The sequence below is a fragment of the Rhamphochromis sp. 'chilingali' genome (genome assembly GCF_963969265.1).
Source record: "Rhamphochromis sp. 'chilingali' genome assembly, chromosome: 10".
NCBI lineage: Eukaryota > Metazoa > Chordata > Actinopteri > Cichliformes > Cichlidae > Rhamphochromis > Rhamphochromis sp. 'chilingali'.
The window spans coordinates 37,409,287-37,427,287 of NC_137937.1; the positions used below are offsets into that span (position 1 = coordinate 37,409,287).

An 18,001-nucleotide genomic window follows, 5' to 3' on the forward strand; every position below is an offset into this window, starting at 1 on the left:
CCGAAACACATCCAGAAGGCATCTGAGTCAGACGCCTGGCTCGTCTCAATGCAGAGGAGTAGTGGCTCCACACTGAGCCTCTCCAAAGCACTTCTTTATCCTCACAGAGAGCCCAGACACCTTTCAGAGGAAGCTCATCTTCACCACTTATATTCTTGTTTTTGGTCGATACACACGCTCGTGGCCGTACGTTCAGCCTACACACTCATCTCCACAGCAGAGCATCAGTATCTATCCCCATGGATACAACATCAAACCTTAGAAATCTACATTAACATACATATTATTACGTTATTCAGAAACGACGTCACTCAGTCACAGTGAAAAACCTCATTGTGACATCTTCAGATGTCCTTGAGCTGCTGACTGATTCGACTACGCCTCACAGCTCCAGTATAAACCACAATATCATTTCAATTCAGCTCAACGCTGGAAATCAATCATTTGAATTATCATGTCAGGAAAGTCATGTCCAATCAATACGCACTTACTTACACTTACGTTACCTGCTGGAGGGGGGAAACATGACCAATGAGGGGGTCTCAGGTATTCAGTAATGTGAAACTAGGTGATCCGTGTTTAAGTAACACTTCTTTCCATGGTGAAGGTTTTCCAGCAGAACATTCTCATCTGTACTGAGATGTTATTGACTTCATCTGGTTTCTAGTGTATATTTGCTCATTTCTATTCAATCACAGGTCGAACGTAGCAGAGTCAGGATATAACTCAGCTCAGCATCATTATCTGTGTTTCAGCTGCTGTCAGAGCCCAAAATAGTAATAAATTAAAAACTAAAGCACACACCGAGGTTCTCATATTTAGAGGACTGTTAACTTTAGAATGTATTTGGATGCTTTTACCTGGAGAAACAGAACATAATTATCTCTTTTAGGAGAATTGAAGTGTGATAACTTGAGGCCAGAATTTAGCATAAAACATCATGAAATGTCTCCGGCAGCAGGAATTCAGAGGAACTGAAGCTAACCCAATAAAGGAAACAAGCATTGTTGCACTCTCAAGCTTGCATGCCTACCTTGGAAAGCTTTTTGGTGTTTCTGTTAGTCTACACCTGTTATTTCATGCCTAATTGATGATAATAGCCAGCAGTGAGCTTGTACAGCCGGGTGTTTTCCTCACACTTCTGTCTGCAGATGGTCCAAAAGCTTCAAACTGCAGCTTTCTCCTGGTCACGAGTCCCACATTTAATGAGCTTATATCACTAGTGAGGAATTTTTAATGCATTTTGAAGGCTCGTGTAAGGTAAGGGACCGGTACCTGGACTGAACTGAACTCAGCTAACAGGCTCTTGATCAGATGATTCAGGTGGACAAATGTCAGACATCAGAACATCAAAACATACATACTCCGATGGATGCATTGGAGAGCAATTTGGGGTTAGTATCTTGCCCAAGGATATTTGGCATGTAGACTAGGGGAAGCCAGGAATCGAACCACCAACCTTCCGATCAGTGGATGACCTGCTCTACCACCTGAGCTACAGCCACCCCAAACCACCACTATGTCCTATAGCCACCACCACCACCACTTTGTTTGTATAACTATATCTATCTATATCTATATAGAAAATATAGAATATAGAAAATATTTGTCATAGATAGATATAGATATCTTTCTATGTCATAGATAGATATAGATATCTTTCGATATCTATATAGATATCGAAAGATATCTATATCTATCTATGACAAATATTTTAAAATGATCTTAGGTAGTGCCGTGCTTCTGATCACTCAGTTCACTGATTCAATTGCTGATCAAACACAGTTTAGAGGTAATAAATTAAATGAAAGTAATACATTAAAAATGTAAACAGTGGTTTCACTCTTGCACACCGAGTTTCTCTCATTTCAGCGTGTGACCTTTGAGGCTGGGCTTGTGGATATCGGGTAAGCAGCTAACATTAACATGTCAGCTACTGTTCACGTGCTCAGCTGATAGTGAGGGGAGGGGCTGCGTACCTGCCTGCAGGGGCTGTGTGATGTAGTTTCACCGGGATGAGGCAAAGACAACACTGATGGTATCTATACGGTTGTAAATGAGTATCCAAAAGTAATTTTAGCATGAATTAGTATCTGAGACTCTTTTTCTGGTTTTTGGCTCAGCCTAACCGGGACAGCAGAGTCTCAGTGTCTCTTGAATTTGGAGGTCAAAGCTAAAAGGAATTGTGACCTTACAAAAGACATTTTTTGCCTTAATTTCAACAACACTTGGCACAAATCTTTATTACGATAAAATAGCAACATTATTTGAAATCCCTGTGACTAAATGTTGTGCAAAAGCAGCTTTCTGCCCTTTCACCGTACCTCAGATCTGCAGAGCTCAAAGGTGTAAGGTGGCATTTTCAAACCAATTAATCAGAGACAAAATATTACTGAGTGTGATCATTTTAGCGTATTTCTTCCTCTGAGACCTTCTTGATTTTAAAGCACAGTGATCAGTTAGAGAAACACCTGAGACACCATTCAGAGCCAGACCACAGAGGCCAACATTTCTAAGCAGAGACAGCACAACATCAGACCAACTGTCGTCCATCCAGAGTTTACAGCGAGCACTGCAAACCCAAAGACTTCTGCACAGACTGAACCGTTTCACTCCTAACTTTTAATGTCACTGAAATTGCTTATTTAGAACCAAACTATCTTGGTGAGAGCTGAATCAACACAGGCTATTGATGAAGAGGCAGCTGAAAACCTTTCTGATCAAATTCAGTCTGTAGCTTTCTGATGATTAAAGTTTAACAGCTGTCATCTCCTGCGATGGCCTGCCCGATGATAAGTGCTGCTTGCTTTTCTTTGTGGTGAGTCTGAGTCATTTAATCAATATCCCAGTTTAGTTAGTTCACTGTGATGAAAGGTTTCATAATCGCATTCTATCGATTTACATTTTACACAGACGGGTGCTCAAATTGATCACAGGTCATTTGTTGACTCCGTCTGTGAACTTTTACTGAATGCTATAAACACTGAGGTATGAAAACGAGACATGAGCTGTCCTCTCAGGCTTTTATGTGACTACAACAGTTTAACTCAAATTCAAATTTTATTTGTCACGTACACAGTCATACACAGTACGATATGTAGTGAAATGCTTGGACAACTGCTCGTGACCTAAAGAGAACAAAAAAGGAAAAGGCTATGAATAAGAAAGGAAATAAATATGAAAAATTAAAAAGGGTAAATTTAACTAGGAAGGAATAAAATATAAATTACGGTTAAAAATGAAATAACTGTACAACACAAATTAGAATGAAGGGTAAATTTAACTGGGAAGGAATAAGATAAAATATATAAATTAAAGTTGAAAATAAAATAACTGTACAACAAAATACACAATATAGAACTATATAAGAATGTATGAAGAAATCTAAATATAAATAAATATATACACAATGACAGTAGCTGTACAAGTATTAACCGGAAATGAAGAATATAGTGACCAGTGTTGTGCAAAAAAACAATGTGTGCAAAACCAAAGTCCAGAAAGTCCAGTGTGTGTGTAAGAACCATATGTGTGGGTCAGTACTGTGTGGTGGTGTGATTGAGAGACCGTATCGCCTGCGGGAAGAAGCTCCTCCTCAGTCTCTGTGTTGGTCTTCAGGGAGCGGAATCGCTTTCCTGACCTCAACAGAGAGAACAGTCTGTTGTTGGGATGGCTGAGGTCCTTCACCATCTTCCTGGCCTTGGTCCAGCACCGCCTGCTGTAGATTGAGTGCAGGTCAGGGAGCTCGGAGCGGATGGTGCGCTCAGCTGACCGCACAACCCTCTGTAGAGCTCGTCTGTCCTGCATGGTGCTGTTCCCGAACCAGGTTAAGATGTTTCCCGCCAGGATGCTCTCTATGGTGCACGAGTAAAAGTTCCTGAGCACCTTGGAGGGCAGTTGGAAGTCTCTCAAGCGTCTGAGGTGGTAGAGACGCTGTCGGGCCTTTTTCACCACGGTGTTGATGTGACAGGACCATGACAGGTCCTGCGTGATGTGAACTCCGAGGTATTTGAAGCTGTCCACTCTCTCCACTGGGCACTCGTTGATGACGGGGGTCTGGTAGTTCCTCTCCTGCTTAGTGCTGAAGTCCACTATCAGCTCCTTTGTCTTACTGACGTTTAGAAGGAGGTTGTTCCTCTGGCACCAGTTCTCCAGATTCCTAATCTCCTTCACGTAGGCCGTCTCGTTGTTATCAGAGATCAGGCCCACCACGACGGTGTCGTCAGCAAACTTGATGATGGTGGTGGAGCTGGTAGTGGCCACACAGTCATATGTGTACAAAGAGTACTTTATGAATTCATGTTATTCTTTAGTGTTTTTCCACTGCGGCATTACTATGATGAGCCCGATTATGAAAATAAAAATGTAAATTTGAGTTGAAATCTTGATGCTCGTGGTTGAAACCAGTTGAGTCCCTCACGCAGACTTCTCACCTGCAGGCAGCCAATCCCTCCTCAGACTACAAACAACACTCAGAATAATCCCAGGGCCATAAATCACACCTATTCATGATTAGGATCATATTCATAAGAACACGACTGTTTACAGCACAGGTATCCAACCTGTTTTGCGCCACAGACCAGTTTATGCCCGACAACACTTTCACGGACCGGCCTTTAACAGTATCGGTATCAAAGAAAAGAATTTTATCATAACACACAGGAAAAGACCCAGGGCAGCCAAGTTAACAATAAAAACCCTGAAAAACATACATTTGACACCTGAGCCTCAACTCTTGCGGCCCGGTACAAACGACTCAGACTGGTACGGCTCCGTGGCCCGGGGGTTGGGGACCTCTGGTTTACATTACAGGTCAGGGAGCTTTGTTTCCTGCAGCTGATTCTCTGCAGTCACCGTAACTTTATGCATTTATTGTACTATTCTTAGTTAGTGTATTGTCTGTCTTGTCTTAATGTTGGTTTAAAATGGAGCACTGTAACAAAAAATAATTTCCCCCAGGGATCAATAAAGTATTCTGATTCTGATTCTGATTCTGATTATTATCAAGAGATGAGTGGTTGCAAGCTGAATAATCAGACTATAATAAAAAAGGTGATCAAAGATATCATGTGTAAAATCATCCTCAGCATACCTTTAATTAACGTATTAGTAAAACCGTAGATTAGATGAAGACAGTCAGTAAAGCTTTCATGAACAGACCAGTTACTGCATCTCACGTCGCCCACATTCAAGCCACTAAAACGTTATTATCTGGGAACCTGGGTAACATCTTTGTGTTTCCCAGCCACTGTGCGTGGGACATAGGTGTGCTGTGGAAGGTTATCTGGTTGCACCTGATTAGTACTCTAAGCGATCGGCGTGAGTAACGGGCAGAACAACTACATTCTCTTCCACTAGAGGGCAGCACAACTACCTGCTGGGTTACTGCCAGTAAAACAGAAGAAGACAAAGGAGAAATTACATAATAGTCATGCAGCACATAATAGCAATAGACACATATTTGAAAAGGAAAAGTAGTCAATCCGACTTGGGTCCTGGAGGAATTCCGATTCCCCAGCATGAGTAGCGGTCAGAAGAAAGCAAAACAGGTATACTGGGGACAAACCCAGCCAATTTAGAAAAATGATCAATATGCTTTTTGTGACGTTTTTGTTTGGTGGTGTGCCGTGTGATTTTTCTAATGAGAATATGTGCCGTGGCTCCAAAAGGTTGGGAAACACTAGAATAAGAAAGAAACATTGGGGAAATGCGTCTGTAGCTGAAGATCATTTCTCTGGGACGGAGCCTGTATGATAAAATCTGTAGTGAATTATTATGTGGAATCAACACTGTAATTAGTGTGAAGACACCAAGTCAAAACACACTTTCCAATTCCACAAGCTTGCTGTGCCCTTGCGGAGAGTTTACTGTGACATATTTTCTGTGACCCAGTATTCGGCATTGTCCGATATCAGCGGAGACAATGTCCTACCTAAACACAAACCTCAAAAAAGGGATCAGGAACCCTGTGTTCCATCACTTTAATATCACCAACATCAGCCCCTGCCAAGCAGACAGCACTCCTCTGCCAAAGAAAACACATGGGATTCAGCTGAAGGGCTCCAGTTTTTCAAAAACAGTCTCTTTCAGTCTAAACTTCTTAAGGAGGTCGGTACGAACGTGCTTTCATTTGAAAAAAACCTGCAATGTTAAAAAAAGGCCTGGATTCAGCCGGGACACTGCCACCTTTCACCCTCCATGTTGTCCAAAGGTGTGTTTGCTTTGAAAAATGTGAGCAAACCTTCGTCATCATTACTTGACATTTTCATCCCCACTCTTTAAAGGAATTCGCAGAAGTTTATTTTTCACAAATTTCAGCAGAGGCCTGCTGATAATCTGAAAAACAACTAGAGAGTATTTCTGAAAATGATAAACAGGAAACTGCAAAAACATCTCAGATGTCTACTTAATAAACGTCAAACATGGCAATGAGCCACTACTATCCTCAATATATCTGTGTGTGTTTGAAGTTTCCCCCAGCTTCACTGGAAACAGTATTTGGAAAAAATCTTGGAGAAGAGAGAAGTAATCAAAAGTATTATCATTTTAGCAAAAATATCAGGTAGCCTCTGCTCTGAGAAACAACGCAGGAATTCATTTGGTTGTGTCGTTTTGTGCCGCTCCACCAAACAGAGCAAACATTTACAGACGGCTTTGAGGAGGCGGTGGGATTCCACACTCGACTTAAAATAAAACCTCGCGCCAGTGAATGGCTCTCAATGTCCGTCTGAAACGACAACAGAAAATGTGGGCTCGTCTTAGGTTTATATAGGTCACGATTAAAAATGTTTAAATGTATAAATATCAATGCAAGCACCTCGGCACTGCACGCCGAGCCCACGACTGCAGAGGAGAAAACTTTTTGCATATCTTGGTGCGCCTCTCCCCTGCACCTCAAACCATATACCCAAACAGCTCTGGGGTCAAGCCTCTGCAACAAGCCTTGGCTAAGTCAACAGGGAACATTAAGAACTGTCGGTGAATAAAACTCTTGTGCCCAGCTACAGTTCACCGCAAAGAGGAACTGGCTCACTTACTTTTTCTTTTTTTCCCCTAATCAAATAGGATATTTTCTTCTTCTTTTTTGCCTTTTTGCCCCCGCCCCTCCTACACAGTAGCTCCAGATATGTCAGGAGCTGTGCATGTCCAGAATGCTCTTTTAAGTCTCTGAGGCCAAGAGTGTAGGCCACTGAGCACACGTAGCTCTCAGCAAAACATCAGCATGCTTTATTTGCTCATTTTGTCACTCTCGATGAATCTCAACATTGTAAACGCCGCCGAAGCTGCAGGAATTTGAGGAGGATGATTGCAGAATCTCTGAGTTACAATGAGCCTTTGCTCTGACAGCATAGTTTCACCCATCAGACCTGCAGTGTATTTACACTCGCAAGTCTCACACACACACCTCAGACACAGCAGCGCCTCACCATTCAGAGCCGATTATGCAACGTGACACACGTTAAAGGTGGCCGAGCTTTGCACAGCTGCTGGAAATTTAAAGCTTAATAATAAAAGTCACATTTCCAGTTGGTGCTGTTCAGGTTAGGCTACCACACTGCCTGCATCTATCAGCTGATTCGTCAAGACCGTCTGTCTGCTCAGGTATTCTCACAAAAAACAAAAAGCTTCATATAGAAAGAGAGGAGGAGGGATTTGTTCCAGCTGGCCCGTCCTCTATCTAACAAACGACTGGGACTAAAGAGGAATTTCATGGATGCTTTAAAGCAGTTCCATAAGTTACACTTTATTTGTCATGCTGGTACTCTGTGGTCCACACATGCATCTCTCACTGCAGTTATCTTTTCCTCTCACATCATACTTATCTTCACTAATCAAAAGCAAGGAAATCTGCATGCACTCATAATGTAGATTCAATCAAACAGATTTCTATTTAAACTCTTACAATCTGTCCGTCATGCAGCCACAGAGTGAGCCTGTAGTCAATGACTCTCCATCTGAGTCTATTACTTTAAGATGTGTCTGACAGTGACTGCAGAGTTTAGCCTCATTAGTCAGCTGAAGAATGCATGTTTAAATAAAGGCACGCTGTATACTTATGCTTGTGCATGCCAGTGAAGACAATTACGTACGACTCCCACACAGCCTCTGCCTCTTAATATAAAACATGAGAAAAACTTGCAGGAAAGATGACGTGCCATGAGAAAGTTTCATAACCCCGCCCACAAAAAGCAGCAAACCAGACCACATATTCATTTTGCCAATCTCCAGCTGAAGGTCATCTCCTGGTGGACCTCTGCACTGGTCCCAGTACTGAGACACGTTTAAACAGAACTCTGTTGTGTCAATATGGCAACTCTGACAAAGCTAAATATTAGGGAACTAAATATGATGAGGACGGCATCACAGCACTGACGGCGTGTCGCTGGGGGATACCTCACATTTTTATACCCAAATCTGAGCGAGTACACTAGACTTATATGAGAAGTCGGAAATAAATCAAGAATAACATTCACCCACATCTTTGTCCTGTCTTCCTCCTCTAGCTCTCTACTGGTCGCAGCAGATGGCCCCGCCCCTCCCTGAGCCTGGTTCTGCCAGAGGTTTCTTCCTGTTAAAAGGGAGTTTTTCCTTCCCACTGTCACTAAGTGTTTGCTGATAGGGAGTCGTCTGCTTGTTGGAGTTTGCTCTCTATATTTGCCAGTTCTTTACCTTACAGTATAAGAAGCCTCGAGGCAGCAGTTGGCTATAATTTGATGCTATATAAATAAAACTGAATTCAACCAAACGGAACTGAATTGACTTTATGTTATACTAAACATGGTCACTGGAAGCATGTTTCCTGAGGTAAGAGAGCAGACATCTTGCTTTAATCAAAGGAGGCGCCCCCTGCTGGTCATCAGAAAGAATGTGAAGCATTTCCAGATGAGGTTTCCTTTTCAAACCCAGAAGCGACGACAGCACTGGGCTAACCTTATAAACAAACCCTCTTCATAATTATAAAGCAGCTGTAGCTGATTCATCTCATGGTCCATTAGAGGTTCATGTAACATAAGAATGAAATTCTACAGTATGAATAAAAGTAATGCGCTAACATGAGTAAGACTTCCTGTCTGAATCACATCAGTGAGACAACGCCCATGAACTCAAACTACTTCACAGCATCATCAAATGATGCCTTTTATTATTGTTTTGAGTTGCATATTATATGTTAAGGGTTTTGAGCCAAATACAAACTCATATTGAAGTTTTTAGCTTCTTAGCAGTTAACAAATGCCGATTTCTGTATCTGTTGCTAAGGCAGGCCAACCAATAACCATCCGGGCAGTGCGCTCAAAACTACAAACCTGGTGGCTCTAAAGAGGAAATCACATTTCACTGCAATCCATTTCATAGCTGAAATATTTTAGCCTGGACCAAAGTGGCAGACTACCACATGGTTGACAGAAAGACACAGAAAGAGGTCGTAATGCATTATTAATGGCAACAACATAACATATGCTGTGTCAAATAGTCTCAATCCTCTCTCTGCTGGATGAAACACAGAGCCAGAGTAAAGGTCCAAAAATACATCAGACATGAGAAGCTTCCTCTCTTTCCCTTTCAGGGAAGCAAATCAAATATCTTCAGTATGTGAACCATCAGCTGTGTTCACGTGAGTGTACATGAACTGAGAGACACGCAGTGGGAGGAGGGGTGATGGGAATGACACACCCCGCCTGACATCTAAAGGTCAGCTGAATTCCTTCGTCATTTACTCCGATTCTTTTTTAAAAGAGGCACGTGGTGCAAGTTTCAATCAGGTGACCAAGAAAAAGGAAGTTTCCCTCCTTCCAACCATTTACGATGGACGTACTGTAGCTGTTAAACTGCATCGCCTTTACTAAAGCTTCCAACAAACCAGGTGTGTTGAGGATCAAACGCCGTCATTATTCTCCCATAAACAGACCCAAATGTGCTCATGGAGCCCAGATTTCCCAAAACGGTGAAAAGCTCTTTAGTTTTTCTATCCACAAGTTTCAGATGACGGTATAAATTTAGAAGGTTTAATAAACTTCCACATATTTAACTTAAAATCTCAAAAGTGCCTCAAAGAGAGTTTCTGAAGCAAACAAAGTGGTTTCCAAGTCGTATAAAAAGTTTCACCAACAGTGTGCAGACTTACTGAGTTCAAGACTTTTTATTCAACCAAGCAAAAAGCTCCAGGATTCATCGTTTCCATGCAAATATCAGAGATAATCATTTCAAGGCCGTCGCTGCTTTTCAGATGAACCCAGAGAACTTAGCCTGCGCACTGAGCAGAACTTTTATAAATTACATTAGTCTGGATGTGGGTGATCTATGCTGATGGATTGAAGTCTCATATTATATATAATCCATATTTTAATAGTAACAGTGGGAAAACTGTAACGTAAAACAAAAAAGGGGGTTGCTTAGGAGGGTACGACTTACAGCCATACCACCCTGATCTCCCTGAGCTCAGAGGCTCAGCAGAGTCAGGCCTGGCAGGCCTTTGGGAGGCTGCCGGGGAACAGCAGGTCCTGTTGGCTGGCAGCTCTGGAGGCTGAGCAGATCATCTAATCTCCTGAACCCTGAGCTATTCCCGATGCATTCATCAGAGTGTGAATGAGACATGGTGTAGAAAAGTGCTACACGGGTTCAGTCCATTCATGAATCAACCAAACCCTCATTGCTTCGGCTTGTTTGAACCTTACAGTGAGTCTCTCCTCATTTTATGAATGTATTATAATAGCAGCATATTTAGCAGATAAAGAGCGGGGCCCATCTGTCAGGAGGAGGCACACAGAGAAAAAACAGCGTGATCATTTATCCAAGTGGCTTCGGATTTGGAAAGCAACCCAGAGCGCAGCACACAGCAGAGCACACATCTGCATCCTTATAATTATTATATCCTCCTTAACTCAAACAAGTCCAGCTGTGCGATCAGTGCTTCAAATAAAAATCTCTCACAGACATTTCAGTCCTTAATCTGGAAGACCACCCAAGGACTGTTAGGTGGATAAGGCTTAATTGGAGCTGGAGCCTGTTTAATTCAGCACTTAGTTCATTGCCAGCATCAGATTTTGAAAATCGTCGCTCGCAAAACGCAGACAAATTTGGTCTCCTCCTTCTCGTGCATGACTCACAGCTATGCTGTTTCTCTGGAGTTAAGAGTGCCACAAGTATCACAAGAGGAGATGATTTCATGTTATTCGTGCTGCAAATTTAACGGAGAAGGTGCCGCACGCCAACTTTGTGTCACTTTCTAATGACTTCATTTGTAACTACAGGCCTCGGCTTACACGCAGCAGCTCAGCGAGTCAGATTAGAGACACAGATTTTAAATACCCAAATATGGAAACGAGTTACAAATGATGCAGGTTCTGTAAGAGAACTCGCACCACGAATCTCTGGAGCAAACGTGCGAAACAACCAGGCCAACACTGGACTGCAGATTCTACAGGATCACTTCTCCTCAGTATGAGTGAAGGAAGAAGAAAACAGAAGTCAGCAGTGACATGTTTCATGTTTCATGAAGGACCAGCTCTCCCAAGCTTTTCTGACATGCAACACAAGGGCCATCCCCCACGCAGGCCAGCAAAGATCGCCCTCGGTTCGCCCGCTGCTGCTGAAGCAGAGGAAGTATCTGCCTCATAAGTATTTAGCTGCCAGGCTGCCTGCCAGCATGCTAGCTGCAGTAAACACTTCCAGACAGCAGCCTGGCTATAATTAAGAAACAGTAAAACGCACACCTAGAGAGGGCCAGGGCTACCACTTGAGATCAAAGACGGCCGGCCCTCAACGACAGGCTTTTAGATCAGGAAGCACTGGTTTGGAGAGCGTTTGATGTCGGGTTCTGTAGTCCTGCGTGTTTTGGATTTAGGCTGCAAACATGAGGAGGAACAAGAATCAGTGCTGCGAGGAACCAGGAGCTGGATAATCGAATGCAAACTTACCAAATAAACTCGATTCTGTTTCTCTGAATTTAACGTCCCACATTCTTACTTTTATTGTGGCGATTTTACAGTTTCCCGTTTATTTTGCTCTCTGGCGTGATGTAACACTGGGAATGAGAAGTTACAGTAAATGAGGTCATTGTGTAATAATGATGCCTGTAGAAACAAAAAGAGCAAGTATGTCTCAATAAGAGCCGTCTGAAATGCTTCAGTGGGAACATGCAACACTTCTGTTGTTTTACTGATTGGCCTGAAAACATGTCCAAGTCTCTCCCGCCTTCATCTCTATAGTATCGTGTAGCACGGCACTTCTTCTGTTGTTGTAACCGAGCTGATGGCTGCAGCTCAGAGTGAGTCAAATCTTTCTGTTTTTCCAACAGTTTAGAGATCCTGGTAAAAGAAAATCAACAGATTTGTAACCCAGATGTGGCAACGGGGTATGTTATCTTGAAATGCTGGAAAGCTGGAATATAAGGGGATAACAGGATGCTGAAGATAAAGTTCCTACCCTCATCCGTGCCTACAGACGGAGGATAGAGATTGAAGAGATAAGATTATGGACAGAAGTGGTGAAAATGAGCTTTCTGGGCTCAGCTTTAGAGATGGGACGAAGAGCTGAGTCATTCAGGAGGAGCTCAGAGCTGAGCTGCTGCTCAACCACACTGAGAATGGCTGGCTGAGGTGGTTTGAACATCTCTGAGCATGGGATGGCTGAGGTGAGTTGGACACAGCATTCTGGACCAGGACACACTGGAGTGATTATGTTGCATCACCATAGACTGTTCTGGTGATCTCTGCTTAAACCGCGGCCCCTGGGACTGGATAAGCAGCAGATACTGGACGGACTAAAATGTATTGTCTGTTAAAGGAAACAATGAAGATTCGACCCAGTATTGTGCGTTATTTATGATGTTCATCTTTTTAATAACCTTTGATACTCTGACAGTAAAGCATGTGATCATAGAGCAGCAGCAGTCTAACTGACAAACCTTGATGGCTTTTGGCATCATGCGAGTGGCATCCCCCCCCCCCTCTCCAGGCCCGACTCTCCTGTAAGGCTGGACTATAAATGTCTCGGGGGGGAGACTCAGAGACACAGACTCTGCTGTGATGAACTGCTTCCTCCAGCTCCAATCAAAGGAAACGGCCAAATCCTGCAGCTCAGAGGATGAACTTAAAGGTCAGACTGGCATTATCTTTGTCTTTAGACGTGCCTGTCGCTGCAGTCGGTTTATTTTTAGAGATTATGTTTAGAACTTCACAGAGAGTTCAGGAGCTTTTAAAGCATGCATAATTAATTTGGTGAAAATGATAACTACCAGAAAGAGGAAACAAAACCTGACTGCATATGTACTATTTTCTAATCGCAAAATTAAACATAGGGACTGGTCGTTTGCAATCACCATATTTAGAACCACAAAACAAAGCTTGGCCTTATTTTTGACCTCGATAATATCTTAAAATATTTAAAGTCACATATTTGTTGACAATTTACCATCGAGCATCTGACAGCCTGTCCACTTTTCCACCTGCCTCCTGCTCTCATCATTATTCCTCCGTTTGCATTAACAGTTAAACACACACACACATACACGTCAACTAGAAAACAACTAATAATCTGAATTTTTTTAAAGCAAATAAATATTACGGGGAAAACGGAGGGAATCTACAATACACATACACAATGTGAAATTATTTACATAAAAAACCAAAGAATGAGGGCAAAGCAGAAGCTACCAGGGTGTGTTAACAATGTTGCCTTGGCTACCTGTCCACCTTCATGATTCTCGTCGTGTCACTCGCTTTCTGCCAACTACATCCTTCATATATATATCTCTCTCCTTCTCTCCCTTCCCCGCTCCTTGGTGTTGTCAGCCAAAAGGCAAATATAGCAGCCCCGTCCCTATCAAATCCAAACATTGTTCTGGTTTAAATTTGGTTACCGGTACATAATAAGTGTTACATAATAAATGAATGTCAGTCAAGCAGTAAACCCCCGCTTCATCAACCAGTTCACTGTAAATGGGAATATTATTTAGCACATGTAGAAACCAGTTTGGCTGTCTGACCAGCAGCGTCTGCAGTTTTCAATCAGATCTAGCATGAACAAAAAACAAGATGACATCAGTCCTCAGCTCAAGGCTTCAGAATAACAGTTTACAGACAAACAGATGTCACAGATGGGAGTAGCCATCTTTTATATACAGTCTAAGTGAATGATCAGTGTTAAAGCCACATTCAGCTCTAAAGAAACCGTCTGAATTAAGCTCCTTTAAAATGCAGATGTTTGTCACATCTCTAACGGACAAATTGTAACTTTATTTAATACTACACCGACTCATCCTACTACTAAAAAACCAATAATAATAATAATAAACTTTGTGGGCAGCACGGCGGTTAGCACTGTTGCCTCACAGCAAGACGGTCCTGAGTTCAACTCCACCATCAGGCCGAGTTCTCTCCGGGTACTCCGGCTTCCTCCCACACTCCAAAGACATGCAGTTAGTGGGGACAGGTTAATTAGAAACTCTTGGTATGAATGGGTGAGTGAACGGTTGTCTGTCTGTGACACACTGGTGAACCCAGCCTCTCACCCTATGATTAACTTGTATCTTTGGTTTTAAGCTATACGGGCTGACGTTACAGAAGCTTAAAGAGGAACAAAGCTCCACAAACAGCTTTATGTTCTTTAGGCACAGATAAAGAGGGAAAAGGGCTTCAGCTGCAGTTTGTTATGTGGGGAGAATTCAGATTTCAGGTTGGCTTTAACATGGAAATGATTCTGCGTCACAGTGACTCACTTCCTGCTGCTGCACTGTGACACAGTGTGAACTCATTACTTCATTATGCTCCACGATACAAAGACCGTAGTGACAGGAACATTTAGTTTGATGTCCAACAACAGAATCATTACTCTGAGCGACATTTATTATTTTACTGAATGCTGGTGATAACCCTGCATGTTTTTTACTGAACCATGTCACATTTTTCAAAGGCAAACCTACAATCTGAGGGGGCAGAAATTAAACTGCATCTCTATATACTTCCACCAAGGTCCGTAATTTGGCAGTAATACATGTAAATGGGTTGGAGTTGGCTGCCTGAAGGTTAAAAACCATTTAAAATATTCCAGTTTTGAGGCTCACCAGAGGGCTTCATTTCTCCTTCAAAAAAGAACAATAAGGTCTTTGCTCCTAATTACTGTGATCGTGTTCGAGTGTGATGTGTTTTTAGTAGCTTTCGGGCAGACGCAGCCTTTGGATATAAACAGCAGTTAGTAATCGTCACAGCCGGCACCTGCTAACAAGTGTCCGCGCTCCTTAGCCTAGCCTTGCTTGCTTGTGTCTTCATCCCACACACCTCCACTGTCATCCAGAAATAGCACACAGTGACTCATCTCTGTGACGCTGTAATTACTCATGCTGGTTGCTCAGGCTAGCTGCTATACAGGCATAATGTTGCTATGTTCACCATCTTGCTGTGGCAAATATTTTGGCCAAATATTGAGCCAAGATAAGTCGAGGGATCAACACATTTATCACCATCTGTCATGCAGACAGTGTGAAAATGTTTGAATTTGAGTTTAACGTTTCATGAGATGTTTAAAATGAAACTAAAGAGAGTTTGCCCCATCATATGTCAGAGATCGGTTGAGCCAGCTAGTGGAGGACTATGAAGCATGAGGATGTGAGAATATGTGATATAAAGCACAGCAAATCTAGTTTAACTCTCAGTGCATCAGATTTGTATTTGCATTTTGACCTTTTTACTTTCTGTTAGGAGCTTTGCTTTAACTTTGTCATGAATATATTTCCAACAGAGAGTCAGTCCTACAGCACTACAAATGTTCACCATTAGCAGTAGAAATTCATTTTTATTTCAGTCTCCCCGGCTGAACAGCTCAGAAACTAAAAAGACACTACGAGCGCTGTCCATCACTCCCCCATCAGGAAGGTGATTTTTGGAGGACATTCTTTGTGTTGCTTTTCAAATCTCTGCAGTATTTCAACTACAGCTGAAGGAATCTGGGTTTGGCCTATTCTTTCCTAAAATGCAGAGATGCTCCGCTGGCCAACTCTAAGAGATTTTGGCTCTGGTCGTTGCCCAATGACTGTCCAAGTGTTTTATGAGGGGTGATAGGGAGGATGGGACTGCAGACTTTTAGAAAGGACAAAAGGAGCTCGTGCTTTATGTTGGGAAGAGGTTAGGAGGAAAATCCCTTCACGAATGCAATAGGAGACTACTCACCCGTAACAAACCTCTGTACAAAAAGTACAAAAAGCTATTACGTCTGCAAAAACAATGTGCTGTAAAAATGCCGAGCAGTGATGTAAAGGAATGCTACAGACATCCAAAATCCTTTGGTGTCAGTTGGTAAGGTCATGGCACTTTTGAAATGAAAAGGACTTTCATGGGGTGGGAAAGGAAGGAGTTTTACGGCCGAGGAAACTTACCAACCCATCGCAGTTGTTAATGGCAACCGAGGCCCCGGGGACGTCTGTGATGTCACCGGTAAAGGTGCAGTCGGTCTTGAGCAGCTCACGGCGCAGTATCCTCTCCGTGCCATTGGTGGATTCAGTCTGGTTGGCGCCCACGCTAGAATCGTTGCCACCACTGCCGTTTATGAATCCCGGGACCTCGTCATGCCACTCCACCATCGCGCCAGGCGCCACCAGCCTGCTGTTCGGCCGCAGACGAAGGTGAAACTCCTTTCCGAAGGCAGTGATGTTGAAGAAAAGCCTCTGTTCAGTTTCACCGTTTTCAAGCACCTCCCTCTTAACACGCTGCTTGTGAGTGGCGGAGAGCAGGTGTGACAGGTAGTGTCCGTGGGAGTCGGTGCTGAAGGGGGTGACCAGGCCGTATTCTTTCAGCCGGCTCTTCAACTGGTCTGCAAAAAACCACAAGAACCCAGCAAAGTTAGTTTTTCCAAACAGCAATAAAACAATATCAAATTAGTCTTTTCCTCTAAACACATCAGTCAGCCAAGGCCTGATTATGCTGCCTGCTCTAATCATCCTTTTATCACTTTTAGCCAACTAATGTTCCTCTGAGACAGGACGAGCTTTGACATTCATGGCAAACCTTTAAGAACACTTGGACTTGATTTCCTGTCAGCTAACATTTGGACCTTCATTTTTCTGTCTCTGCCAACTCAAAAACAAAATATTGGACTAACTGATTCACCACGTTTACCTTCTTAGTCCAACGAGAGAGAACTAGAACACCACAGCTGAGAGCCAGACTGACTGAGCTAAAACTCTCTGAGACACATTATTAGGCCAACAGAAATGCTAATAGGACACTTGCATAGTTTCAAAGGCATCTAAGACCCAGATGGGAGTAAGCGTCAGTGTTGGGGTTATATTTTCTTTCACTTGGACGAGGATCCCTGACCCTGCTTTATGTCACGGGCAGAGCGACAAAATACTCTGAGAACAACAACAATGGGACAAACTTACAGCACCGGTGTCGTGTCTACAGTGGAACTATGAGCACACCTGATTCTGTGTTTAATCCTCACTATTCCCACATTTCATATCTCTGGGAAACACAGCTGCCCTCACTGATTGTGAAACCTCCAGGATTGGCAGACGTTTTGAAACACCGCCGTCTGCGTGGATCGTATCACTCCACGTTCTTTGGTTTCGATGTGTCACACCAATTTCAAATGATCATTTTCCAGACGAAAACAAAGACATTCACTGTGGATAATGAACTACAGCGCTGCTGAGCTCACGTCTAAACTCTGCTACTGTACTACTGCCTAAGTAGCAGCTGTATCACAGCAGCAGGACTCTGTGTGGCTTCCCACGAGGCATAGTCTGCTGTCCTGCTGCCACATGGATCAACACCAGAATATGTTATGTGTGATCTTGCATATGACACTGCACTGAAATATAGATGAGCCAGGTTTAAAGACGACCTTGAGCAGCGTAGGTGTCGGTTACTACTGGGCTTGCTGTGAATTTCAGGACGACTGGTGTTGCTTCGTACTCATGATTCTGATTCTGTCAGAAAACACTTATTTTCTCACCGTTGTTGCTCTTCTGCTGAGCTGTGCCGGCCTTCAACACAAAAAAATGTAA

The 18,001-nt window shown here is 42.9% G+C and overlaps 1 protein-coding gene across 1 annotated transcript in view; it reads right to left on the reverse strand.

The window, feature by feature from the left end:
- Nucleotides 1-18,001, reverse strand: part of adamts3 (ADAM metallopeptidase with thrombospondin type 1 motif, 3) — a 149,907-nt gene that overhangs the window by 123,265 nt on the left and 8,641 nt on the right. Inside the window, exon 3 of the mRNA XM_080892892.1 lies at nucleotides 16,370-16,803. Within this exon, the coding sequence (XP_080749018.1) occupies nucleotides 16,370-16,803 (434 nt within the window). The remainder of the gene's footprint in view (nucleotides 1-16,369; nucleotides 16,804-18,001) is intronic.